General features: G+C 45.1%; 5 protein-coding genes across 5 annotated transcripts; all 5 read right to left on the bottom strand.

The window, feature by feature from the left end:
* On the bottom strand, nucleotides 1–2,055 carry LOC125590363. The gene is made up of 4 exons (XM_048763915.1): nucleotides 1,927–2,055; nucleotides 1,156–1,781; nucleotides 438–1,057; nucleotides 1–362 (listed from the first exon to the last, which is right to left on the bottom strand). The coding sequence occupies exons 1-4, from the start codon at nucleotides 2,053–2,055 to the stop codon at nucleotides 1–3; spliced, it is 1,737 nt and encodes a 578-aa protein (XP_048619872.1).
* A 16,355-nt stretch (nucleotides 2,056–18,410) lies between these two features.
* On the bottom strand, nucleotides 18,411–19,169 carry LOC106377620. Its single transcript, XM_013817885.2, has one exon. The coding sequence runs from the start codon at nucleotides 19,167–19,169 to the stop codon at nucleotides 18,411–18,413; it is 759 nt and encodes a 252-aa protein (XP_013673339.2).
* Nucleotides 19,170–19,216: 47 nt separating this feature from the next.
* Nucleotides 19,217–20,136, bottom strand: LOC106377621. The gene is made up of 2 exons (XM_013817886.2): nucleotides 19,732–20,136; nucleotides 19,217–19,609 (listed from the first exon to the last, which is right to left on the bottom strand). The coding sequence occupies exons 1-2, from the start codon at nucleotides 20,134–20,136 to the stop codon at nucleotides 19,217–19,219; spliced, it is 798 nt and encodes a 265-aa protein (XP_013673340.2).
* Nucleotides 20,137–24,262: 4,126 nt separating this feature from the next.
* Nucleotides 24,263–24,820, bottom strand: LOC106377622. The gene has a single exon (XM_013817887.1). It carries the CDS (start codon nucleotides 24,818–24,820, stop codon nucleotides 24,263–24,265), a length of 558 nt encoding a protein of 185 aa, XP_013673341.1.
* A 403-nt stretch (nucleotides 24,821–25,223) lies between these two features.
* LOC106377623 lies at nucleotides 25,224–26,495 on the bottom strand. Its single transcript, XM_013817888.2, has 2 exons — nucleotides 26,229–26,495; nucleotides 25,224–26,180 (listed from the first exon to the last, which is right to left on the bottom strand). Exons 1-2 carry the CDS (start codon nucleotides 26,493–26,495, stop codon nucleotides 25,224–25,226), a joined length of 1,224 nt encoding a protein of 407 aa, XP_013673342.2.

Below are 26,495 nucleotides of genomic sequence, written 5' to 3'. Positions count from 1 at the left end.
TCACGGGACTCTCGGTGGCCTTCCACCAGCCACTTTAAAGTTGTTGTCTTTGGGTGATGCTGTCACTCGAGCTTTCTTTTGATCCACTGTGGGAGATGGGCCTAAATTGCCTGGTTTAGAAACATTTGTCCCAAGGCCTGATCGAAAAGACTTTGGAGATCCAAGCCCAGCAATGTGATTACGCTGTCTCAAAGTAACTCCAATCGGCGAAGGGGGACGCATCGATCTTTTCTTCTTCTCCCCCGACGAAGCTGAGACGCGAGTCGACGGAGAGCCAGACTCCTTCCTCGGACTCCTTCTATTTGTATCAGCATCAGGATTAATCGCCTTACCCAAGCGGGATTCAACATCATTATTTGAAACTACAGTGATGGGGCTTTTGATTCCAGGATCGTCCGTTCTCAATCGATTCTCTTCTTCAGTCTATAAATCTTCACCAAGTAGGTCATCCTCCTCCATCAAATCGATATCTTCCTCCCCAAAATCATTGCCATCTGCATCTCCAAAATCATTACCATCTTCTAACCAGTCTTCTTCTTCAAGAATTCTCTCATTAAGAGGTAAACCAACTCTCTCAAGATTATTAGGGATCATAGATGGAACTTGTGGGATTGCTGCATCTTCAACCATAGTTCCTTCCTCTTCTAAAGTCATTTCATAACAGCTTTTTGTATTGTCTTTAGGTAAAACAAGGGTCGGCGCTGGAGGGAGATTGACAGAAGGTGTGTCTGAAGGAGCTTCAAAAGTTAAACTTTTCCTAGCAGAACTTACTTCATCTGAAGCCTCATCAATTTCTGAGATTTTTCCTTTGAGTTTCAGGTCTGTAGAGGCTCGCGATTGGAGATTAAGCCTGAAAGGTCTCTCTCTGGTATGCTCTGGAGAAACCGTATTTTGTCTTGCTGGGACGGCTGAGGGGTTTGGCTCTGCGATCTGTGGAACAGCTGCAGCAACAATTTTTGGGCTACAAACTGTCTCCTTAGACAGGTCACGAGCTTCCTTTCGGTTAGGTGAAGCATTCCTGTCCCTTTCTTTGTCTTTATCTCTTCGAGAAGCCTCTCTTTGTTTACTTATTAGAAAAGATTCATCATATCTTCGTTTATTGTATGAATCTCTATTCGGAGGATCCCTTTTCGATCACTGTGCGTCTTCTCATACCGATGGTCAAAGCGGGTTTTAGGGCGAGGATCAACTCGTGGATCATACCGGGAGTCAATGCGTTTCCAAACGCTATCCCGGGTGTCCCTGTGAGTGTCCTCCCCACTGCGCCTATCCTTGGAGGCTTGAGGTTGCGAGCGCTTAGAGGTATCTCCTGTTTTTTGAGCTTCGAATTTATTAGAGTATGCAGGGTCCCTGTCTTCCTCTAAGTTTAAACTTTTCTCTTTTCTCTCAGCTTCAGTGAGTAGGGGGCAAGACTCGAGCTCATGGGAGATACGACGACAATGCCTGCAGTAGCGATGGAGGTTAGAGTAGACAAGCTTAACCGGCACAATCTCACCTGACGGTAGTTGGGCACGTAGAGCAAACTTCAGAGGAAGGTCCATGTTTATTTCGACTTGGACTTTGGTAGCTCTAGCTTCAATTGGCCCCACTGTCCCTAGCCTTCTTCCCAGGGATTCAAAGATAGGATCCATCCAGAAGTGCCTTGGAATACCAATGACACTGATCCAGAAGGTCATGGTGTTGGGGAAAGTATCACTGATATGAGGGATCCAACGTTCTAAGGATAAAGCCCATTTGTTGAAGTGGCAAGGCCGCTTGCTCGAGACTTTAACCAGGTCAGCCTATGTATCAAAATCAAATTGGAACCGATGGTTTCCTAGATCCAGGCCTCTTACTCTTCCTTCCACATCCCATATACTAGGCCTTGGAAGTAGAGATATGAGATCCTCAACGCTGCGGCGTTCTGTGTTTGAAAATTCTCCCTACGAGACTGAGTTTGAACTGAGCAATCAACTCTGAGTTGTCGACATTAGGCAAGATGACTAGGTCATCATCATCTTCTTCTTGTGTCTGCGATGAGCTGCCGTGGAGATGTGAGACAAGAGATGAGGCCATCGCTGTTGAAGAGAAGTTCGAGAATGGAGGTGAAGAAACAGGTATCTACCGAAATTGTATCCAAGAAAACCAAAGAGAGAGGTCAAAGAAACAGCAGCCACCAAGTCTTCCTTTCTAGGAGCTTGGACTTAGATAAGGAGAAAACTGTCAGAGTATCAAGTAGAGGTAGACAAACTGAGCCATTACTTAGATTGGAAGCTTGGTGAGTGAAAGATCTACTGCTCAAACAAGAAACTCAAATATGAAGAGGAGAGAGCTGTCGAGGTCTTTTTGAGCAGACATTATCAGATCTCTTTCAAGTTCTTCAGAAGCTGGTGGCGAGGAATGGGTAGGACGAATCAGTGGCTCAGAGGCATCCCGGATCTGTTCGAATCAGGCGGAAAGAAGTCGGCATGCCGGAGCCGTACAGAGTTTCCGTACTGTCGCCGTTGAGGGGGCAAGAGCTTTTTTCACTTTGTTCCCCTGTTACATATCATATATATATATATATCGTATAATTAATCGTATTTTATATGTACTATCATATAACTAATCATGTAATTAATAATATTTTATATGTATCATCATATAAATAATAATATATAATATTTTTAAAATTTAATGTGAAATATAAAAACCATAATTTAAGTTGGTATATGAAATTGGATTTTTTCTTGTATTTTTCTTATATATATTGAAAACATTATTTTAATAATAGTTATTGGAAAATATTTTAGTAAAAATAAAATTTTGACTATATGTATATTTAAAATCAATTTTTGATATAAATAAAATTTAAATTATTATTTTGATTTGAAATATGTATATAAAGTTTAAATTTTATTTTATGATTATTTTAGAAAAAAATGCTTTTAGGTAGTTAGATTAGTTAATTTACGTATATTTTAAAGTTGACTCAAATAGATAGTTTATCATAATATAATGGACTTCCAATTTTTATTACTAACATAAGCTCATTACTTTTTTTTCTTAATATACTGCTATCCATGTTTCCAAACACTATTATATTTTTTTATATTACTATTCATGTTTCCAAACAAATTTTTTTTTTTTTTAAACTGCTATCCATATTTCAAAGCTATCCATATTTCCAAACAAATTTCATTAATACTACTATTCAAATTTCCAAACAATCTCAATGTGTACTTCAGTTTTAATAATATAGATAGATGGCTCTAGCTCTTCCCGAGAAATATTCGAATGAGGCTTAAATATCTGATCCGAATCAAAATTTGAACTAATATCCGATAATAACTTGATGTTAGCTACATCATAACTAGTAATCTTTGCTTACCTAATTTGAAATAATTTATACTTTCGAGCATTTTGAAGAAGTTCAAGTAGTTTTTATACTAGATTTTGGTTGATTAGTTTCTAATAGTATACATTTTAGTGTTTTTTTCTTTTGAATAACTTTGGATATAAGGCGAAATCCAATCTAAGTTGAATCTGAAAAAACCGAACCTAATCTGGTTACATATTAATTTTTTTTTTGAATGGGGATTATCAATTTATCAGTATAGCCAGAAACCCCGAATTTGACATATTCAACATGAAGTTAAATGGTTAACCAAATCCACTGATTAATAAAATTTAATAATGGAAATCAGTGTTTTCTATATAAGATTAACAAATTAAAATGGTTTTGAATTGTTTGAAAAACTTTTGAAGAACAAACAAATATTATTAGGCAATGACATTTGACATAATTGAATCTATCAATTCATTATTAATGAATGATTATATTTGACATTTGACATAATTGACTCTGTCAATTCATTCTAGCCAAGCTAAGCTGGAGAATCATAAACAATCCAGACAAGTTACTGAGCCGCATCCTTCTGGGGAAATACTGTAATTCTGAGGACTTCATGACAGTATCAGCAAAGAGTGTGATCTCGCACGTTCATAGGATGTGACTTGATTATGGAAAACGCAGGCTGTGAAGTGGGTAATGGAGACATCATAACAATTTGGGATAAGCCGTGGCTCAGCTGCGAGGCCCAAGAAAGACCAATGGGACCGGCGCCGATGGAGTTCGAACACCTAACTGTGGCGGATCTCATGCTTCCAAACTATGAATGGTGTAAGAAATTGAAGAACAGAGTGAAGAACAAGAGAGAGAGAAAGAGTAAGGAAGGATTTCTTATTTCCTTAGATCTGAAAAATGTCATTACAATGGGTTATCAAGAGACATAAACAAAATAGAATATGCTTACTCTAATAGCCAAACACCCTTGGCTTACTAGGGAAGCTAAAATATAATATCAGTCTGCTTTTACTATAGCTCCGCGGATACTGTTCATTCTAGCAGGTCTTGCTTAATTTCTTTTGGCAAGCCTTGCTAGATAAAGACTTCTTACTCTAGTAGTTCTTCATGTCAATACTCCCCCTCAAGCTTTACCATAAGGTATGGTTAAGCTTGGAACCCATGAAGACATCTTTCATTAAAACCTTTTGGTGAAAAATCCAATGGGACAAAAACACACAAAGGAAAAAGAGTAGATGTTTCATGGCTTAAGGGGATCATGATCTAGCCATTTCTATGAGTCCCAATCTCGGATGAATGAACTCACAGACTTTAGTACTTGCTCCTTTGGTGAAGATATCAGCTAGCTGGTCTTCACTTCTAGTGTAGCAAGGTAGAATGATCTTCTGCTCCACAACTTATCTCACCTTGTGACACTCCACTTCAATGTGCTTTGTCCTTTCATGAAACACTGAGTTTAAAGCTATATGAATGACCGCCTGGTTATCACAGTGCATGGTAATTGGTGTTGATGTCTCTATGCCCAAGTCTCTTAGCAAGTTTCTGATCCAAATGAGCTCAATTGTCAGTTTCCTCATTGCTCTATATTCTGCCTCAGCAGTTGAACATGATACCACCTTTTGCTTCTTGCTTTTCCACGTAACTAGATTGCCTCCGATGAAGGTGCAATAACCTGTAGTAGACCTCATATCCACTCTATCACCAGCCCAATCTGCATCACAATATCCCACAATCTCTGTGCTCTTGTTGCAACCCATCCAAACACCTTGACCCGGAGCCTCCCTTAGGTATCTCATGATCCTTTCCTCCATATTCCAATGATGAACCTTTGGTGCTTGCATATGCTGGCTGACTTGGTTTATAGCAAAACAGATGTTTGGTCTTGTAATGGTGAGATAGATAAGCTTCCCAACCATCCTCCTATAGAGCTTGAAGTCTCCAAATGGTTTGTCTTCAAACTCTCCCTCACGCAAGACTTTGTAGCCTTCTTCAAGTGGTGTTTTAGCTACTTTTGCTCCAAGCTCCCCTGCCTCATTTAAAAGACCAAGTGCGTACTTTCTTTGAGATAAGAAAAGCCCCTCTTTAGAGCGGCATATTTATATCCCTAGAAAGTACTTTAGCTCCCCCAAAGCTTTAGTAGAGATGATACTTTTCTTGTCACTTCCTGTGATAATAATATCATCCACATAGATCAATATCACCACAATTCCTTGCTTGCTTGTGAGAGTGAAGAGAGTATGATCAGCTTCTGATTTTACAAACCCTCTTCCATTGAGAGTTGTACTCAGTTTGTGATACAAAGCTCTTGGTAGCTGTTTTAATCCATAGATTGTTTTCTTCAATCTTAGGACATTCCCTGCCTTGACCATACCTTCCATACCCGGAGGTGGCCTCATGTAAACCTCATCCTCTAGCTCTTATTGAAGAAAAGCATTCTTTACATCCATCTGCCAAAGATCCCATTCCAGGTTCACTGCCAAGGAGAGAAGAATCCTTATGGTGTGGAGTTTAGCTACTAGAGCAAAGGTATCCAGATAGTCTTCTCCATAGACTTGAGTGTATCCTCTTGCAACCAGCCTTGTCTTCTTCCTTTCTGGTTTTCCATTGGCAAAATATTTGATGGTGAAGAGCAGGCGGCTTGTAACAGCTTTTTTTCCTTTAGGAAGCTCAGTTTCATACCAAGTATCATTCTTGATCATGGCACCAACTTCATCTCCAACTGACTCTCTCCACTCTTCATGCTTCATGGCTTCTTCATATATCTTTGAAACATACTCTTGATCCAGATTGCTGATGAAGGCTACATGCTCTTGAGGATAAGTTGCCAAAGAACAGGTTGCTTGGATAGGGTGAGCCACTGCATTGCTGTCGAAGTACATTCTGGTGTCGACCCACTTGGATGGTTTCTTCACTCTTGTACTCCTTCTCAATGGTTGAATCTGTTGCCCTTCTACCACTGTCTCTTCCTGTCTTTGATCTCCATTAAACTAATCTTAACTAGACTGATCAGATTCATCTCCATCTTGATCATGTGTGCTTGCTGAATCATATCCTTCTTGCAGCTGTGATTCAGGTTCATTGCCCCCCTCAGGATCAGGATGAGTTGTTTCAACAACTGGTGATGCTTCTTCATCGTTTCCAGCAGGTGGTGGTGAGGTAGAAGTCCTTGGCACCTCACTACTCTGAGGCTGACTGATGCCAAGAATCTCCAGAAAGATTCTCAAGTTGTTTGCCCTATCTGAAGGTCCTTGTGAGAGGTGTTGAAGGTTTTCCCAACTCTTTTCCTCATAGTACCCCTTAGATTCCACAAATTTGACATCCCTTGAGACCATAACTCTTCTTGAATCAGGAATGTAGCACTTATAACCTTTCTGCGTGTGGGAGTATCCAATAAACATGCCCTTGACAATCTTGACTTCTAGCTTGTTTCTCATTTCTCCTGGTGTCAATACATAACAAACACACCCAAACACACACAAGTGATCAATTGAAGGTTTGATTTTGTTTAGTACCTGAAAGGAAGAGGCATCTTGGAGAACTTTGGTGAGGATTCTATTGATCAGATAGCATGCTTATACCACAACATCTCCCCAAAATCTTTAATGGACATTGGGGTGGAACATCATGGTTCTTGCAACCTCCATAAGATGTCGATTCTTCCTTCAGCAACTCCATTTTGTTGAGGTGTGTATGGACAGCTTGTTTGATGGATTATCCCATGTTTTGCTAAGTGGTGTTTGAAGGCATTGCTGGTATATTCTTCCCCATTATCAGACCTGAGAATTTTGATCTTGGAATTGAAATGGTTAGATATATAGTTTTGAAAGTTAATAAAAGCTTCTAAAACGCTATCTTTAGTTTGAATCAAGGTGAGCCAAGTATATTTTGATTTTTATCTATGAATGTAACAAAATACTTATGGTTCTCCCTAGATACACAAGGTCCAGTCCAAACATCAGATATCCCTATAGGATAATCCATTGACACTTGCTATTGATCGAACACACTTGTTTAGGTCATTAGATCTAGTTAATAGACAAGTCCAAAAACGCGAGAGCTGATTGACTTGTTGCTTAGTAGTTGAGCTCTACATTATCATGCATGCAACTGATTAGGCATCTGTAGGATTATAATTTCAAGTTTCCTGAATAAAAACCTTAAGTTTAGCTATTTCCTTTTAACCACCAAAACCTCAACCAATCAATCGAGCAATTACTTGTTCAACAAAATTGCAAATTTACATTTTAATCATTAAACCATCCAGCTTAACAAATCCCATTAGATTTATTAGGTTCCCTAGCTCCTTGTGGATTCAATCCCTAAGTACTACAATTGAACCTCTTATTTGAGAGAGTAAATTCACTCTTTAGGGTAATTTGAGTGATATCAAATTTGGTGCCGTTGCCGGGGAGCTTTGATCGCCTATTAGATTTAATTTTGTTAAGTTTCAGACATAATTTTTTTTTCTTGGATTTTCAGGTACATGTCCAGCAGTACCAGAAGCAACAAGGAAACTCAAATGCTATTCTCACCAGATCCTGCAATTTTGGAGCATTCAATCCGCAAAGAAGCACGCTCCTTATTGATCGACAACAACACTCTTTCGTCCCTCGATTCTCGTCAACCACCATCGACCCAAGCACTAGTCCCGTCTACCGATACTCGCTCACCACCGTCGACCGACATCCTCCATCCGACATCGATCGATACTTCAATCCGGACATCGATCGATACTGAGCTGCGAGACATGGTTGCGACTTTGATTCTTGTACGTGGTGAGAGAGGAGACCTGTATGACCATGAAGGTCATCTGCGTAATGCAACAAGTCAGAGGATAGACGCTCAGGGGCTGCAATCGCTGAGCCTGATACTGATGATACAGGAGCTCTCCACCTGTAGATGAGGCCGCTCGACCCAGAACATTGGCTGACTACAACCGTCCTGATCAGTTCTACACCAACAGATCAGCCATTCGACCTCCAACTATTCAGAGGGATTTCGAGTTGAAGCCGCAGTACTACACATTCGTGGGACAAACACCCTACTATGGGTTATCTCACGAGCATCCTATGGACAATCTGGAGAGGTTCGAGGATCTCATATCTGCTATTAAAGTCAAGGGAGTCTGTGAAGACTACCTCCTATGCAAGCTCTCCAAGTACTCACTTCCTGAAGATGCTTCGCATTGGCTTAAGCAGTTACCACCAGGATCTCTCACATCCTGGAGCGACATCAAGAATGCATTCTTATGCAACTTCTTTGATGAAGCACGTGCTGAAGACTTGAGGAGCAAGATTGCTACATTCACTCAGCAGCCTGCAGGATCATTTAGAAGCTCATGGATCAGATTTAAGTCTTACCCGAGAGACTGGCCACACCATGGATTCAATGAAGTACAACTGCTCAATACTTTCTATAGAGGCATTGCGGTGCAGTACCTGATGGCTCTTGATGCTTCCAACAATGGGAACTTCAACACCAGGAATCCTGAGGAGGCAGTGAAGGTCATTGAAAACCTAGCATCTAGCAGCAGCACCAAGAACACTGACTTTGAGAGGAAGAGATTTGCCACCATCCTTGGGAATGATCAGATTGATGAAGTGAAGGCAAAGCTGGACAGTGTTCACAAGCTTCTCAGGAAGCAGGTCTGCTTGGTTGAAGATGCAGAGGCTGTAGACACCAAGGGTAGAGCAGAGGAAGCAGATGTGAACTTCATCAGTGGAACTGGATTCCAAGGTTCTGGAAACCAGGGTGGAAACAGAAACTCCTATGGAAATATGGGCAATTTCAGCCAGAGCTCGCAGCACCAGAAACCCTACAACAACAACTACAACAACAACATGGGTTATGGAAGCTCTTACTACCAGAAGCCACCACCGCCAACTCAAGAGAACAAGATTGAGGAGATGCTTGATAGAGTTCTCGAGGGACAGCAGCGCATGACAGTGGACTTCAATGGGAAGATTGATTCTGTCTACATCAACTTGAACACAAAGTTTGAGATTTTGAGCACTCATGTGAAGAAGCTGGAGATGCTGGTTGTTCCGACATGAGAAGTTGTTAAGAGGCAGGGAGCCTTGACTATAGGGTAGCAGATGATGTGATGAAGCACCACGTGAATGCCATCATTGGGGATGATTTTAGGCAAGTGGTGAAAGAAGAGAAGCTACAAGAAGGAGATTTCGAACTAGAGAGTCTGATGAGTTTCAGCAGATCACATTGGTGTCGATCGACGCCAAGCCACGAACATCGGTCGACAGAAGTCACCCAAAACCGATCGACATCCTCTCCTGGACATCGATCGACAACACCTACGGAGTCAACCGCATCTTGCAATGCCATGAGGATCATGACTCACAAGGAGTTCGCAGCAAAACACCCACGTTTGCCCAGCCCTGTCTACGTAAAAAACGATCGACATTCTGAGCCCATCATCGATCGACATCAGAAGACCGCTATTGATTGACAACAGCCAGCGTCCATCGATCGACGAGCACCTATTACATACCGAGTGTATAAGCCAAAGATAGATGTTGCACGTCTTAATGCACTCACGCCCAAACCCAAACCTTCAGAAAACCCACCTGAGGCCGTCAGGACACCTTCAGATGATGGAGTAGATCTATGGAAGTTGATAGGGTTCCTACGAGAAGGACCCTAAAGAATGAAAAGGAAAATGAAAGTTTCTGAAAAAGAGTCTTCAGGATTCCTCTTGATAAGCCATTCGATGAGGCTTATTTTACCCACAAATTGTGGATGTTCTTCAGAGAAACCAGAGAGACAGAAGAAGACATTAGGAGAATGTTCTGTGAAGCTAGAGAACAGATGAGGATGAGGGTTACATTAAAGAAGAAGAGTGATCCTGGGCAATTTGCAGTACCATGCACGGTGAAGGGTATTGAATTCCCACATGCCTTGTGCGACACAAGAGCATCACTCGGTATCCTACCTAGGATTATGGCAGACCATCTGGGTCTGCAGGTGGAGCCTTCCAAGGAATTGTTCACTTTTGTGGATTGTTTTCAAAGAAACTCAGGAGGAATTGTTAGAGACCTAGAGGTGCAAATTGGTAATGCCCTAGTTCCAGTAGATTTCCATATCTTGGACATCAACCTGAACTGGAACTCTTCTCTATTACTTGGGAGAGCCTTCTTGTCAACAGTGGGATCAGTGTGCAACTTGCAAACCAACCGGTTGTTCTTAACGCTCATATATACTCATTTCCACTACAACCCTATTCCAGTCAATAAGCCACAGACGGCCTCCAGAAGAATCAATGATCCAGGAATCATTGTAGCATGCCACTGTGGAGTTGAGTACGAGACAGAATACTCGGCGTCAACCAACATTGCCTACTACCCATCGATCGACACTAACGTCGAGGCTTCCTGAGACGGAGATTACTCAATTGGAAGTTGGCCATATGATCACCATCACGAGAGCTACGCAGTAAAGACAGCATACCGTGATCAAGGAGCTGATGAACTTCATGAGGGCAGCCCTGGCCGGGGGAAGGGACCCAGACCCGAGGGCAGGAATCCGGAACCTGGAGGCCGGAACCCAAAACCTGGAGGCAGGAACCTGGAAGCCGGAAGCTGGAGTAATCTCTTCATGGAATATTTTTCCCCAATAGAGCATATTACATATAATGCAAAGTACTGCCTTAGGAGCCTACACTCTCATTCTCAGGCAGGGAGCATATTACGTATAATGCACAGTACTGCCAGAGGAGCTTACGCGCTTACTATCAGGCAGGGATCATAATAAGTATAAAGCAAAGTACTGTCTGAGGAGCTTACGCGCTTACTCTCAGGCAGGGAGCATATTCCATATAATGAAAAGTACTGCCTGAGGAGCTTACGCGCTTTCTCTCAGGCAGGGAGCATATTACATAATGTTATGGGATTTTTGTGTAGGATCTTTGTGAGCAGAACGATGGACAAGGCTGGTATTCGTATAGATTTAGAGAGAAATAGACTTGAAGAGATGTTTTATTAGATATAACAAGTTGGAAGTACAATGTATTGAGTAAGAACCCTAGTTCTAGCCGCCTATCCTTAAATCTCTAAGTCTTGAAGTGTCTAACAAGTTGCCTAACAAGTTGCATGCATGATATTGTAGAGCTCAACACTTATAACCAAACAACTATGCTCTCTCTTTCTAGGTTCGTTTATTGACCAGTGTCGATCGATGATTCTATATGAATATCGATCGATTAATTATTCGAAACATCGACCGATTATTCTATTTGAATATCGATCGACGCTATTGGTCAAGCGTTAATGCACAGGTTGAATGTGCTCACTAAGCTCACTAGATCAGCTCTCGCCTTACTCTAGCAAGAATCTTAGCTCAATTAAAATGGTTTTAGGATGAGATTAAAGCTATCACTTATATCTAACAATCCTAGGGTAATTTCTAGGTAGCCAATCTAGAATCAGACATTAATGACAATCCTAATGATTAATATCACAACTTAACAATCTATAACTGGGGCTAATCCTTCATAACATATTTAAACCCTAAAATCTAACAAGAGAACTACTCAGACATGGTAAGCAATTCATGACAGCAATAAAGTATGAAAACTGCATTAGAATAGTAAATAAATATCAATGGAGTTCCAATCACAAATATAACTTTGGATCTTCTCTCCAATCTATCAAAATCCTAGAAAACCTTTGCTGTGAAAATAGTAAAACAAGAAAGCACACTTTGCCTCTAACATGTTGGCAAAGCTTATATAATTAGGTTAAAACTCGTAAGGGGTAATCTTGTCAATTGGTGAAGGCTTGGGCTTCAAGTCGGCTGTGACCAAACGGGCTTTCTGCGCGCTTCGCTGTCGATCGATGTCAAGATATGAACATCGATCGATTATTCCTCTTAAATATCGACCGATGGTCGAGCTCGATGGTCATCTCGGGTGCTTACTCCAAATATCTCCAAAATGCTCCAAAATCATCACTTATCTCCAAATCACTCCCAATCCAATAAATATACTAAATAGACTCTATAATATGATAATTAATAGTTAAAACACTTATAAACCATGGGTAAAAATGGGTCAAATCCATGGTCTATCAGTTCCCTTTATATAGTCTCCTTAAGGTGGGCCTTAGTCGGTTGGAGTAGGTTAAACTCTTCCATATTCAGAAATATGGAAGGTTCTCCTTATCGCAAGTTTCCGTTTCTCAGGGGAAGGGGACGGACTCTGGGACCGGACCCGGAACACTTCGCAGCGGGGACCCGGGGTGCCTCCTAGCGGGGACCCAGAGGCCGGTGTCCTGCCTGGGGTCTGGAGAAATTTAATACTTGAGTATTTTTCCCCAACACCACCTTTCTCTTTAGGTTCTACAATCTAAGTGGTAGTGGAATTCTAGATAAGCCGGATTGCTAGGTGGATACAACGCCTTTGAGTACTCGTCAAATGACATTGGAGTTGTTCCGCGAAAGAAACCCTGCATAATCGCCGGGAACACTGCTGCTCTACCTCCTTCAAAGGAGCCTGAGAAAATGCTAAATCTACATCAAGGAGTTCTGTTCTTCATATCCTCTACTCATTTGGAGCAAAGGGGAGTAAAAGATGTCGGAGAACACATGTTTCCGCTACTATTCATCCAAAAGAAAAAGCCAAACCTCTGGGTTCCGGCTCCCAGCTTCCAGGTTCCGGCTCCCAGGTCTTTTGGGACCAAAGATGGGCCGTTGTCCGCAATTCGGACCCTCTTTGGGCTGTATCGAGATTTAAGCGTTTTTACGATTTTACTCGCGAAGTAGCCGTTGGTATAGGCATGGTTCTTCTAACGGAACCCTGTTTCTTCGCATAGCTGAGGCAGTTGGTGTTAAGTTAACCGTAACCTGCTCTACTACGAAGAATAGGAAACTGTTCGAGAGACATAACCTTCTCAACTTCCCGAATACTTTCGACGATGTTTTTTAGACGGAAAATTGGTTTCGTATCCACGGACCCGAAGACTGAGTTATGGAAACTTCGGACGAAGATGCATGGTTATGGGATGGGACCGGGTTCGGAATGGTCCACGGAGAATTGGCTGCGCTCGCCGGGCGAGCTGATCCGTGCCACGGTCGAGCTCGTCGGGCGAGCTGGCCCTTGTCACGGCCGAGCTCACCGGCGAGTCGACCGGCAACACAGTCATGCTCGCCGGGCGAGCTGGCTCGTGTCGCGGCCAAGCTCGCCGGGCGATCCGTTTCGGCTGTTCGTTTTCTCGGCTTTTGAATTTTTGACAGAGATTCGGTTTTTCTGAGGACTTTTGGACATCGCTTCCGTCGTGACCGATTTTGACCCCTACATTCCTCCGATTAACAAATTTCGACGGTGTGAATTCCGGTTCCCACAGGGACCGTATTCGGCCTCCCTAGGAGAGACTACTACCGGTACCTGTTGGGATTTCGCATTCTACAGAAGCCACTGTCAGACTTATTAAGTTTTGCTGGTGTGGATGAAAATCCAAGTGCAGACTTTACCACTCTCCACGTCTGGTCAAGCAGTCGAGTGCTCCCTGTATGTCACAGTACTTTGGTACTTTTATATAGCGTCCCCTGTATCATATAGCCTGGAGCGTTTTAATACAGGCACTTGCGCATATGATTTTTGGGGACCCCGATATCCCTTAGGCTATACAAGGGTTTTAGGTAGTATTGACAGTACTCAGGTTTGCGCAGACCCCTTCCTGCTTTATGTCTCATACCCATTTGTTTTCACGTGGAAATACCACGTATCAGTGAGGTTGAGCTGGGATTAGAACGTTTTGTGGAACCTGATCCATCCCTATATGCCCCTTTAAGTATTGTGGCTTTCCTACTACTTTTATAGTCGGAACTATTTCATTATATAAGCTTTGTGGTGGTCGAATCGCGGGCGATAACGATTGATCGAGAAATTTTGAAGAACGAGGTAGTCGAAGAATTGATCGTGAGTAAACTATGAGTCGAATAAGTTGATCGACCATAGGTAGAAGATGTCTTAGATTGATCAGACAGACGTTTTGGAAGCATAACATTTTTGGAAGCAAGCACGACGGAAAAACCTGAAATTGGACGAAAGCCTAATTTCGGTATTCTGTAATATTCTTCGAAGAGGCTGGAGGATCGGGAAATATTTTTAAGGGATATCAGAATTCATCTGGAGTCTTTTAAAATTATTTAGAGCATCAGAGCGGGAGCGGAAAAATATTCTAGATTGATCGCGGGACGAAAATTCACCAGAAGGGCCAAAATCGCGCAAATCGACCGAGAAGCTCGAGGTGGCTCTTTGCATGGGTTCAGAACGTAGTGTCAACTGTCCAGATAGCTGAGTGTCTACAGAATCTCGAGGTGTCACCGTGCATGGTAACAGTCCATGCCGCCTGACACATAGAAGCACGAGGTGGAGCGGCCAAGCACGAGATGTCGCGACGCATGCAACCGAAGCATGCTGATCGACATGTGTGAGGATGTTTGGCGCCTTGCATGTGTTCCAGTCATGCAGCCTGACATCTGGGAGGAGTGGTGGTGTCCTGCATGTGTCCTGGACATGCAGCCAGCCATGTGGAGCATGAGGTGCCACCGTGCATGCGTCCGGAGCCATGCGGAGCGCACACGGGCGGCCACCAACAATAATCTGATTGGCTGGTGTTTTCTATAAATACTCAGCCCCCCCTTCAGTTTCAGACATCCAGAACACACCAAAGCAAGTTCAAAACGTGGCTATAGAGAGAGAAAAAAAAAGAAAGTGGTCGATTTAAGAGTATGGTCGATTCTTAAGACCGATACTCCACCGAGAAGGCCAGTTTCGTCCAATCGATGATTCTCTATGATACGATTATAAGGTGGAAGATCTGTCTAAATCAATCCGTACATTACAGTCAGTTCCTTTGATGGTCAAGTGAAGGTGCTGTCCAGAGTTAGATCAGTTCCACGGGTTCAGATCAGTCGAAGTTCTGCTCGAGACTCCGCCAGGAAGTTCGAAGAACTGTCCAGAAGCTAAAGGAGGTTTTGTTCGAGTCCAGATCAGTACATCAAGACCTGTTAGTGTCTTCATGATCAAGCCGAGGCTTTGTCCAAGTCGAGTCCAGTCCAGTCCAGTCAAGTCGTCCGTCGGGTATTGGCCAAGTCCTCTCCGATCAACCAGCTGCTTCTCGCCTAGAACACTGTGAGTTGGCTTGTGTGAATTCCACTTGAAATTTAGGATAGATCGAGTTGCATACAGTTTAGAATGATCACGTTATTGCATGGTAGAGTCCTTAGGGTTATTTTATTTATGGAACCGGACTCAGTTTAGTAAGGGCTAAGCTGAGAAGAAATGGAATTAAGACTGAGATAATAACCTGACTAGGACTAGGATGCATCATGATTCATATTCTTGCGTGTTGATATGGTTGAGTGCAGGTTCCTGTTATCTTTAATGATAGTTTCATAGCAAGAGGCTGAACTATCTGGGTAACGGTTTGATTGAGTTGTTTAGTATTGATATTGTTGTTTAGTTGTTTAGTAGTTAGGCCATATAGGCCGGACTACTGGTACTATTGGTTAAGTCTTGTGGAGTCGAGTGTCTAGTTAGGATCTGGAACTTTATCATTACGTTAGGTTCTAGATTGAGTTTGTGTTGTGTGAGTGGTGCCGAAAGTATGTGCGTAACCCACCCATACTAGGCTTGTTTAGGGGTGATTAGTGTTTCCTCGCCCTCGTATTCAGCGGGTTCAATGAAACCCCTTATTCTCTGGATCGGGAAGACTCAGAGAGACGAGATCATGGCCTATGGCTGAGTGCTTACACGATGGTGTAATGTGGCAGTGACCCGAAGGACTGTGGGCTGTTGCGCGGTGACCCGAAGGACTGTGGGCCGCGGTCGGTTGAAAGTTCCTTCTTCTGGCCTTTGTATTAGGAAGATAGGATATTGTCAATAGAGAGGAGGAACACGAAGTCACCAGGGACCAGGTTAGAGTGTTGTGTTAGAGTGTCGTAAGGGTTATGGAACCCTTGAGTTTGTGTAGCATCAATATACCGTGTTACGAGATAGATCGAGTCCTAGGTACTCATAGTATCTTATTATTATGATTGTGTTTGGTTGTTGATTGATTTGTTTGCAGGTTCTGACATTAAGTCATAAGTCTGGTTTAGGTAACAGATTAGGCTTGGTGTGTATTTGGTTAGTGTAGGCCTGATGTTGGCCGGTATGTGTTCGAGGGATTGTTTGTGAAGGGTGGTGGATATTAAAGCTAAGTGGTATCATTGGTTGGCCGATCATGTTCTTGTCTTATTGTTGGTCGACCGGCTAATGATACTTGTACAGTCTAAGTATCTAACACTACATGAGTACTGAACTCAGGCGTATATATGGTTAACTAGGGATTGGTTGTTGACTTGTTTGTCTTGCAGGTTCCCGTTACTTGAAGCTAAATCATGGCAGGAGGCCAAGTCTAACTTAGTAACGGTTTGCTTAGCCTTAGCTTTTATTGCATGCTAGGGCTAGATTGATTGTTATTTTGGGTTGTTTGGGTTAGAGTATAGGTTGCGGGTAGAGGCCGCCAGGTCACTAAGTAATAATAGATTACTCATTCAACTCCGTTGTCCTTTTTGCAGGTCGCTTTAGGTAAGGATGATCGGATAGCTTGGTGCTGGACGTTAGCACCGCCGGTGTAGATTTTCATGCCTTTTGTAAACGGTATTGTGAATTGTGCTATGTTGACTCGATTTGGCATTAGGCCGGGCCCAGTCTTGCGATATTCAATGTATGAATATTTCTTGAATCAATAAGGAAATTGTTTTTATATGCTCTTCATGAGTACTCGGATATTTGACTAGTCCGGTCTAACACAACGTTAGGTCGTGGTACGGGTTGAGAAGCCTTAGGCCTTGATCTTACGGAAAATGCTAACTCTTGGCCAGGTCGCAAAGCCTTTCGCCTTGATTTAGCGGGACAAGTTAGTGGATGAACTGGTCTAGGTCGTGGAGTAAATTTGTGACTCTGACCGGATCGTCCGTAGCCGTCACGTAGCGCCTCCGGACCATGGTGTTGGGTTGGACGGTCAGTCATGTTCTTGTTTGATTGTTAGCTCGCCGGTTGGCTCAATCATCTCCAACCCTGGGTGTTGGACGGTTTATCAGTCATGTTCTTGTTTGATTGTTGGCCGGTTGATCGACCATATTTCTAGGACGGTTCGGGGGTGTTGCATTCATCCTTTCATCGTCTGGGAATAGTCCGTCGGGGATCGAATACTCCAAGTGGTTTCTCTACTAGTTTTCGCCTAAGGCTTATCGGGTTCTCTTCTGACCTATGGGTCCTTGCATTGGTCGTAGGTTGAGCTTGCCCCAGGGATCCTATACTGATAGCTATTTTCTTCGGGACCTTGGGGGGGGGGGGGGGTTTAGAGATCTTCTGCCCCGACGTCATGGATGATCCTACTTCGAGGTGTGTGCCCCTCCTTTGGAAAGGCCAAGGCGTCGTAGGGGATTTAGGATTCCATGGACTGGGTCTGCGATCGTCTCCACCTAGTTGATTGAGGACTTCGAAAGCTTTCTGAGGTCTGATCCCTTCCAAGTGTACGCAGAAGATTTGTCTCCCGAGTGGTCCTTCACGGGGAAAATGAGGTATCTGATCCTGCTTCTTGGTACTCCTTATCTGGCCGGAGTTTTCTGGGTGCCGAGGTATCTGACAACATGTGGAGATGACACCTGCGGATCGTCGCCCTCTCCGAGATGGGGAATGATGCTTCTCTGGGCCAAATTTGCTGGAGCTTATGAGTTTAGCGCGGATCCTCGACCCTGAACTCTTCCTTGGGGTTATTGTCGCGGGGAACCGGTTCTCCAGATATGATGCTTCCTATCTGGGCCTTGAATCGAAAGGACTATGGGTTTTGACTACCTCCGAACTAGCTTAATTCGAATCCAAAAGAGACCATGCGAAGCGGTCGATGCTAAGCCGGGGAGAATTCCTCGGCCTCCTTCTCTCGTTATTAGTCTCTGGTCCCAATAGGTGTGGAGCTCAGGACCCATGTTGTATTTGCTATAAGACATTTGTCTTCCCCTTTAAGGTGGTCTGGTAGCAGGATCGAGAATTTTCTTGATCACCCCTGACAGCCTTGATGCCTCAGGGAGCAAGGAACTTCACCATTTGATGGAGTGTTGAGGGTACAGCTCCCATATCATGGATCCATGGTCTTCCCAAGATCATGTTGTAGGATGATTGGGAGTCAATGAGGAGGAACTTATTTGACATGTTGATTTCTTCAGCATAGACAGGAAGGACCACTTCACCGGCGGTTTGCTTCACCTCTCTGCTGAATCCCACGAGTGGGGTTGTCTTTCTAGTTAAGGCACTTTCATCCAACCCCAGGTCCTGATAGGCAGTCTGGAAGACGATGTTGCTGGAGCTTCCGTTATCTACTAGGATCCTCCTTACCAAGCAGTTTGCTACGGTAAGCGATACTACTAGAGCATCATGATGGGGAGCCAGGACTTTCTCTTCCTCCTTCGTTGTGAAGCTTATCTCGTCAGTTCCCAAGAGTAGTCGTTTTGATTTAGACGTCTCCAGACCAAGTTTGGCGTCTCGAGTGCTCTTCTTTGCAGCTGCATGGTTTATGCCGCTTATCTCCGAACCTCCGGATATGACATGGATCACTCGGCCCTGTTGAGGTGGTGACGCGGGTTTGGTTTCAGCAGATTTCCTGGCTGTCTCCTTGCTTAGGAGGTTCTTTGCCTTTTCCCAGAGGAACTCCCGAAGGTATCCCTTTTGGAGTAGTTCGTTGACTTCGATCTTCAATGCGACGCAATCTTCCGTCTTGTAACCATGGTCACGATGGAACTCACACCAGAGGTCGGGATTCCGGAAGGAATCGGGTGCCCTCATCTTCGAGGGCAATTTAACCTATTGACCCATCCACCTTAGGGTGTTGATTAGCTCTGGTTGGGATACAGACAAGTGTGCGATATCTGGCAAGGTAGACACTGACATCCCTTCCGCTCTCTCGAGTGGACGGCTCTGGTTAGGAGGTTCTTCGCCTTTTCTGAGAGGAACTCCCGAAGGTATCCCTTTTGGAGTAGTTCGTTGACTTCGATCTTCAATGCGACGCAATCATCCGTCTTGTGACCATGGTCACGTTGGAACTCACACAAGAGGTTGGGGTTCTGGAAGGAATCGGGTACCCTCATCTTCGGTGGCCATTTAACCTGTTGACCCATCTGCCTTAGGGCGTTGATTAGCTCTGGTTGGGATACAGACAAGTGTGAGATATCTGGCCAGTTAGACACCGACATCCCTTCCGCTCTCTCGGTGGACGGCTCATGTACCTGCCCCCTTGGTCTTTTATGGGTTTCTGGGAGGACCTCTCGTCTCGATCTCTCTCGTCTTGCCTGGTTGCTTGTTTCTGCTGAGTCCTAGCGCGGGTTGTGACGTCTTCCTCCCATTTTACCTGGGCCCAGGCTCGGGATAATACGTCTTCCATAGTTTTACACTGATACTTGGTCAGTTCCTTGTAGAGATCCATGTCTGGGAGCAGGCCTCTTTTGAAGGCTGAGATTGCTGTGGTGACGTTGCATTCAGGAATCGATACCTTTTCCTGATTGAACCAATCTATGTAATCGCGAAGGGGTTCGACCTGATGCTGGAGGATTTCATAGAGGCTGTCCGAGGTTTTCTCCATGTTCCGGCTACTTGCGAACTGCTCCACGAACCCATCGCTGAGAGTTGCAATCGAAGATATGGATCCGATAGGTAGATTAATGTACCATTGAAACGCGGGTCCGATCAGGGTTGAGCCGAATCCCTTACACATGGTGGCATCGCGGGACTCCCTTGGGAGTGCTACAGCTAGCATTCTTGTTTGTACTGAGCGATGTGGTCGTCTGGGTCCCCGGTGCGGTCATACATCTTTATGTTGGGGAAGGAGAATTTTCTCGGCATCTCGATCAGGGTGATGTTGTCTGTGAAAGGAGTATCGGCATAAGAACCAGGATTACTTTTCCGAATCGGAGGTGCCACCCAGGGGAGCCTTTCTACCATAGATTGCATGGCGTCGAGCTTCTTGGAGAATATCTGGTCCAGATAGGTGGTCAATGAGGACTACAATGCCGCGGCTCCTTCGGCTGTTTCCTTCTCGGAGTCTGGCTCGGAGTTGTTGGATATTATTTCATGCACTCATGTGTCTCCAGCTTTTTCTCCTGATGCCCCGGCTTCACCTGAAGGCTGTTGTGCGGTACCTCCTGCGGTGTTGGGTGTGTCCAGGCTCGGAATGGATCGGACCTGTGTGCGGAAGAGGCACTTCTTGTTGCTTGCAATGTTGAGGGCTTGATTCTTGTCTCGGAGAACAAGGTTTTCAGATTCGAGCTGAGTAAGCTTCTCAGCACTTTGCTCCAGCTGCTTCGAATGCTCATCTAGCTTTTCCTCCAGGCATTGAACTACGGAGGAAAGCACAAGATTCTCGGTAGCTTCCCGAGCCTAGTGCAAGTCGGTTACCTGGCTTTGTAATCCGTCGAGTTGCCTTTGTAGCTCGGCTTCTCTTGGAGTAGATTCTGAAGGGTTGTCTTGCTCATCCACCGCCATCGTCACGTAGTTTAGATTAGTCCCCTCCTTCTAGCGCCAAACTGTTAGGGGATTTTTGTGTAGAATCTTTTAGAGTACCACAGAACGATGGATAAGCTGGTTTTATTAGAGGATTAGTAGGTATTTCGTAGGGATTCGAGAGTAGTGAAAAAGAAAGAGACTTGAAGAGATCTTTATTGAATAGAACAAGCAAGGATTACAAGTATTTTTGGTATGAACCCTAACCCTAGCCGTCTAAGTATCATCTCTGAGCCTCAAAGTGTCGATCCCTTGTTCTAGGGTTTGGGTTCCCCATATGTAGTCGTCTATAGGTCGATTGATGTAGATGGAAGTCTTCCATATTCGGAAATATGGAAGGTTCTCCTTATCAGCAATTTGCCTTTTCTTCGAGCTGGAGGCGGTTCCTGGAGCCGATACCGGGGTACTTGATACTGGGGCTCCTGAGCGTTCCTAAAACGGGGACCCAGAGGTCTGGGTCCTGCCTGGGGTCTGGAGGAAAGTAGTACATGAGTATTTTTCCCCAACACCAAGTACTTGGAGAACTCCATGGCTTTTCCATCGGGGTGCATGAGATTTTATACTCTTATTACTTTGCTCCTTTGGCGAACAAAGACGAGTTCTACCACCTTCGATCCCGTGATGGTGCCCCTCTGGTCGAGGAACCTTCGAGGGGTGTCAGGGGTAGTCACCCCTTCGGGGATGGCTGGAACAGCCGGTACGTGTTCGTGAAGATTCAGGAGCCGGTGGGTTACCCTACGTCTTGGCGTACCGTGGGTAAGTTCTTCTTACGAGTTTTGAATTTTACCATCCTTTCGGGATCTTGATCCTGACATTTTAGCTTTTGCTTTGTCAGATGTATCTCGCCCGGTTTCCTTCGCTGGAGAAGGAGTGGTGAAGCTTATAATGGGAATTCCTCGGCGATTCCGCTGGGTGACCTTTCTGGTGAGCAGGGAAGCCTTGCGTCATAGTCGCGTTTGGGGTAAGCCTTCCCTATCTATCTGATAGGACTCTGTCTTGTTTTGTTTCTCATTATATATATATATATATATACAAGGTCTTCGGTATCGGTTGTCTATGACGAGTATCAGAAGGTTAAAGCGCGGAAGCGGTGTCTTTCTTATACTCCTCCACCAAGACTAGCGTGGGGTGCTTTATCGGCTGAGGGTCTATCTTCCATCTCGTCAACAAGCACCGAGATTATGTCTAACCGAAACCTTCTGGTAGATGCTCATCGAGGATTAACTAGCGAGGCACTCCTTCTCCGAAGATTGATAGGTTGATCATTTGTTCTTTAGGCCGAAGGGCATAACCTTGTAGCAATATATCCCTCTGGACGTCATGAAAGATGTTCTCTCCTGGTCTTCCGGATGCATAAGTATCTGATTGTTGCCGGAAACGCGTCAATGAAGCTCATCAGCTGGTGCCCCGCGGTGGTGTCTTCCCACTTGTCGATATAAGGTAGTGGGAAGGGGTCCTTTTGACATGATTTGTTGAGATCCGTGAAGTTGATGCACTCTACACATCTCGTTATTTTTCTTGACCACGACGATGTTGGCTAGCCAATCTGGGTACTGAACCTCATGAATGAACCCCGTGTCGAGCAGGCTCTTCACTTCATTGTTGATGATCGCGTCTCTCTCGGGGGCAAACTTCCTTCTCTTTTGTCTGGCGGGTTGATGTAAGGGGTCCACCTGCAGCTTGTGCATGATGATTTCCGGATCGATCCCAGGCATTTCTGCGTGGGACCAAGCGAAGCAGTCGGTGTTAGACCTGAGGAAGTCTATCAGTCTTCCTCTTAATCCTTTGGTCAGCTTGGAACAGATCTTGAGATGCCGGGTCTTATCTCCTTCGACTAATAGCACGTCATCCATTTCATCTACCTCTGGTTCCTCGGTGTGATGAGCCGGAGGCTTGCTCTGTAATTGCTATAAGATCTTGGTATTTCCTTTCAGCGTGGTCTGGTAGCAGGAGCGGGAATATTCCAGATCCCTTCTAATCACGTTTATTCCCAGAGTGTAGGGAATTTCACCATTTGGTGAAGAGTCGAGGGGACGCCCCCCCATGTGTTGGGTTGGATAGTCAGTCATGTTCTTGTTTGATTGTTGGCTCGCCGGTTGGCTCAATCATCTGCAATCCTGGGTGTTGGATGGTTTATCGGTCATGTTCTTGTTTGATTGTTGGCCGGTTGATCGACCATATTTCTAGGAAGGTTCGGGGGTGTTACATTCATCCTTTCATTGTCAAGGGAATAGTCCGTCGGGGATCGAATACTCCAAGTGGTTTCTCTACTAGTTTTCTCCTAGGGCTTATCGGGTTCTCTTCTGACCTATGGGTCCTTGCATTACTCGTAGGTTGAGCTTGCCCCAGGGATCCTATACTGATAGCTCTTTTCTTTGGGACCTTGGGGGGGGGGGGGAGGGTTTAGAGATCTTCTGCCCCGACGTCATGGATGATCCTACTTCGAGGTGTGTTCCCCTCCTTTGGAGAGGCCAAGGTGTCGTAGGGGATTTAGGATTCCTTGGACTGGGTCTGTGATCGTCTCCACCTAGTTGATTGAGGACTTCGAAAGCTTTCTGAGGTCTGATCCCTTCCGAGTGTACACAGAAGATTTGTCTCCCGAGTGGTCTTTTACGGGGAAAATGAGGTATCTGATCCTGCTTCTTGGTACTCCTTATCTGGCCAGAGTTTTCGGGGTGCCGAGGTATCTGACAACATGTGGAAATGACACCTGCGGATCGTCGCCCTCTCCGAGCTGGGGAATGATGCTTCTCTGGGCCGAATTTGCTGGAGCTTATGAGTTTAGCGCAGATCCTCGACCTTGAACTCTTCCTTGGGGTTATCGTTGCGGGGAACAGGTTCTCCAGATATGATGCTTCGTATATGGGCCTTGAATCGAAAGGACTCTGGGTTTTGACTACCTCCGAACTACCTCAATTCGAATCCAAAAGAGACCATGCGAAGCGGTTGATGCAAAGCCGGAGAGAATTCCTCGGCCTCCTACTCTCGTTTCTAACTAGTCGCGTACCTTTCCTGCTATTAGTCTCTGGTCCCAATAAGTGTAGAGCTCAGGACCCATGCTGTATTTGCTATAAGACATTTGTCTTCCCCTTTAAGGTGGTCTGGTAGCAGGATCGAGAATTTTCTTGATCACCCCTGACAGCCTTGATGCTCAAGGGAGTAGGGAACTTCACCATTTGATGGAGTGTTGAGGGGACAGCTCCCATATCATGGATCCATGGTCTTCTCAAGATCATGTTCTAGGATGATTGGCAATCAACGAGGAGGAACTTATTTGACATGTTGATTTCTTCAGCATAGACTGGAAGGACAACTTCACCGGCGGTTTGCTTCACCTCTTCGCTGAATCCCACGAGTGGGGTTGTCTTTCTAGTTAAGGCACTTTAATCCAACCCCAGGTCCTGATAGGCAGTCTGGAAGACGATGTTGCTGGAGCTTCCGTTATCTACTAGGATCCTCCTTACCAAGCAGTTTGCTACGGTAAGCGATACTACTAGAGCGTTATGATGGGGAGCCAGGACCTTCTCTTGCTCCTTCGTCGTGAAGCTTATCTCGTCTGTTCCCATGAGTAGTCGTGTTGATTTAGACGTCTCCAGACCAAGTTTGGCGTTTCGAGTGCTTTTCTTTGCAGCTGCATGGTTTATGCCGCTTATCTCCGAACCTCCGGATATGACATGGATCACTTGGTCCAGTCGAGGCGGTGACGCGGGTTTGGTTTCAGTAGATTTCCTGGCTGTCTCCTTGCTTAGGAGGTTCTTCGCCTTTTCCCAGAGGAACTCCCGAAGGTATCCCTTCTGGAGTAGTTCGTTGACTTCGATCTTCAATGCGACGCAATCTTCCGTCTTGTAACCATGGTCATGACGGAACTCACACCAGAGCTCGGGGTTCCGGAAGGAATCGGGTGCCCTCATCTTCGAGGGCAATTTAACCTGTTGACCCATCTACCTTAGGGCGTTGATTAGCTCTGGTTGGGATACAGACAAGTGTGAGATATCTGGCAAGGTAGACACTGACATCCCTTCTGCTCTCTCGAGTGGATGGCTCTGGTTATTAGGTTCTTCGCCTTTTCTGAGAGGAACTCCCAAAGGTATCCCTTCTGGAGTAGTTCGTTTACTTCGATCTTCAATGCGATGCAATCATCCGTCTTGTGACCATGGTCACGATGGAACTCACACAAGAGGTCGGGGTTCTGGAAGGAATCAGGTGCCCTCATCTTCGGTGGCCATTTAACCTGTTGACCCATCTACCTTAGGGCGTTGATTAGCTCTGGTTGGGATACAGACAAGTGTGAGATATCTGGCCAGTTAGACACCGACATCCCTTCCGCTCTCTCGAGTGGACGGCTCATGTACCTGCCCCGGTTCCTGCCCCCTTGGTCTTTTCTGGGTTTCTGGGAGGACCTCTCGTCTCGATCGCTCTCATCTTGCCTTGTTGCTTGTTTCTGCTGTGTCCTAGCGCGGGTTGCGACGACTTTCTCCCATTTTCCTGGGCCCAGGCTCGGGATAATACGTATTCCATAGTTTTACACTGATACTTGGTCAGTTCCTTGTAGAGATCCCTGTCTTGGAGCAGGCCTCTTTTGAAGGCTGAGATTGCTGTGGTGACGTTGCATTCAGGAATCGATACCTTTTCCTGATTGAAGTGAGCTATGTAATCACGAAGGGGTTCGACCTGATGCTGGAGGATTTCATAGAGGCTGTCCGAGGTTTTCTCCAGGTTCCGGCTACTTGCGAACTGCTCCACGAACCCATCGCTGAGAGTTGCAAACGAAGATATGGATCCGATAGGTAGATGAATGTACCATTGCAACGCGGGTCCGATCAGGGTTGAGCAGAATCCCTTACACATGGTGGCCTCGCGGGACTCCCTTGGGAGTGTTACAACTAGCATCCTTTGTTTGTACTGAGCGATGTGGTCGTCTTGGTCGCCGGTGCGGTCATATATCTTTATGTTGGGGAAGGAGAACTTTCTCAGCATCCCGATCAGGGCAATATTATCTGTGAAAGGAGTATCGGCATAAGAACCAGGATTACTTTTCCGAATCGGAGGTGCCACCCCGGGGAGCCTTTCTACCATAGATTGCATGGCGTCGAGCTTCTTGGAGAATATCTGGTCCAGATAGGTGGTCAATGAGGACTGCAATGCCGCGGCTCCTTTGGATGTTTCCTTCTCGGAGTCTGGCTCGGAGTTGCTGGATATTGTTTCATGCACTCGCGTATCTCCAGCTTTTTCCCCTGATGCCCCTGCTTCACCTGAAGGCTGTTGAGCGGTACCTCCTGCGGTGTTGGGTGTGTCCAGGCTCTGCAAGGATCAGACCTGTGTGCGGAAGCAGCGCTTCTTGTTGCTTGCCATGTTGAGGGCTTGATTCTTGTCTCTGAGAACAAGGTTTTCAGATTCGAGCTGAGTAAGCTTCTCAGCACTTTGCTCCTGCTGCTTCGAATGCTCATCTAGCTTTTCCTTCAGGCATTGAACTTCAGAGGAAAGTTCAAGGTTCTCGGTAGCTTCCCGAGCCTTGTGCAAGTCGGTTACCTGGCTTTGTAATCCGTCGAGTTGCCTTTGTAGCTCGGCTTCTCTTGGAGTAGATTCTGACGGGTTGTCTTGCTCATCCACCGCCAT

The sequence above is a fragment of the Brassica napus genome, chromosome C7, assembly GCF_020379485.1.
Source record: "Brassica napus cultivar Da-Ae chromosome C7, Da-Ae, whole genome shotgun sequence".
Lineage (NCBI taxonomy): Eukaryota > Viridiplantae > Streptophyta > Magnoliopsida > Brassicales > Brassicaceae > Brassica > Brassica napus.
This window is presented reverse-complemented; position numbering and strand designations above follow the sequence as displayed.

What these genes read in the sequence shown, in the direction of transcription:
- LOC106377623 (XM_013817888.2), bottom strand. Translation starts at nt 26,495, where the DNA reads ATGGCGGTGGATGAGCAAGACAACCCGTCAGAATCTACTCCAAGAGAA. An exon ending in AGAATCAAGCCCTCAACATG is followed by an intron (nt 26,181 to 26,228) that starts GCAAGCAACAAG and finishes TGATCCTTGCAG; the next exon opens with AGCCTGGACACACCCAACAC.
- LOC125590363 (XM_048763915.1), bottom strand. Translation starts at nt 2,055, where the DNA reads ATGGCCTCATCTCTTGTCTCACATCTCCACGGCAGCTCATCGCAGACA. An exon ending in AAAACCCGCTTTGACCATCG is followed by an intron (nt 1,058 to 1,155) that starts GTATGAGAAGAC and finishes AAGTAAACAAAG; the next exon opens with AGAGGCTTCTCGAAGAGATA. An exon ending in GGAGGAGGATGACCTACTTG is followed by an intron (nt 363 to 437) that starts GTGAAGATTTAT and finishes CCATCACTGTAG; the next exon opens with TTTCAAATAATGATGTTGAA.
- LOC106377621 (XM_013817886.2), bottom strand. Translation starts at nt 20,136, where the DNA reads ATGCTAGCTGTAGCACTCCCAAGGGAGTCCCGCGATGCCACCATGTGT. An exon ending in TATCCCGAGCCTGGGCCCAG is followed by an intron (nt 19,610 to 19,731) that starts GTAAAATGGGAG and finishes CCAAGGGGGCAG; the next exon opens with GTACATGAGCCGTCCACCGA.
- LOC106377620 (XM_013817885.2), bottom strand. Translation starts at nt 19,169, where the DNA reads ATGAGGGCACCCGATTCCTTCCGGAATCCCGACCTCTGGTGTGAGTTC.
- LOC106377622 (XM_013817887.1), bottom strand. Translation starts at nt 24,820, where the DNA reads ATGGGTCAACAGGTTAAATTGCCCTCGAAGATGAGGGCACCCGATTCC.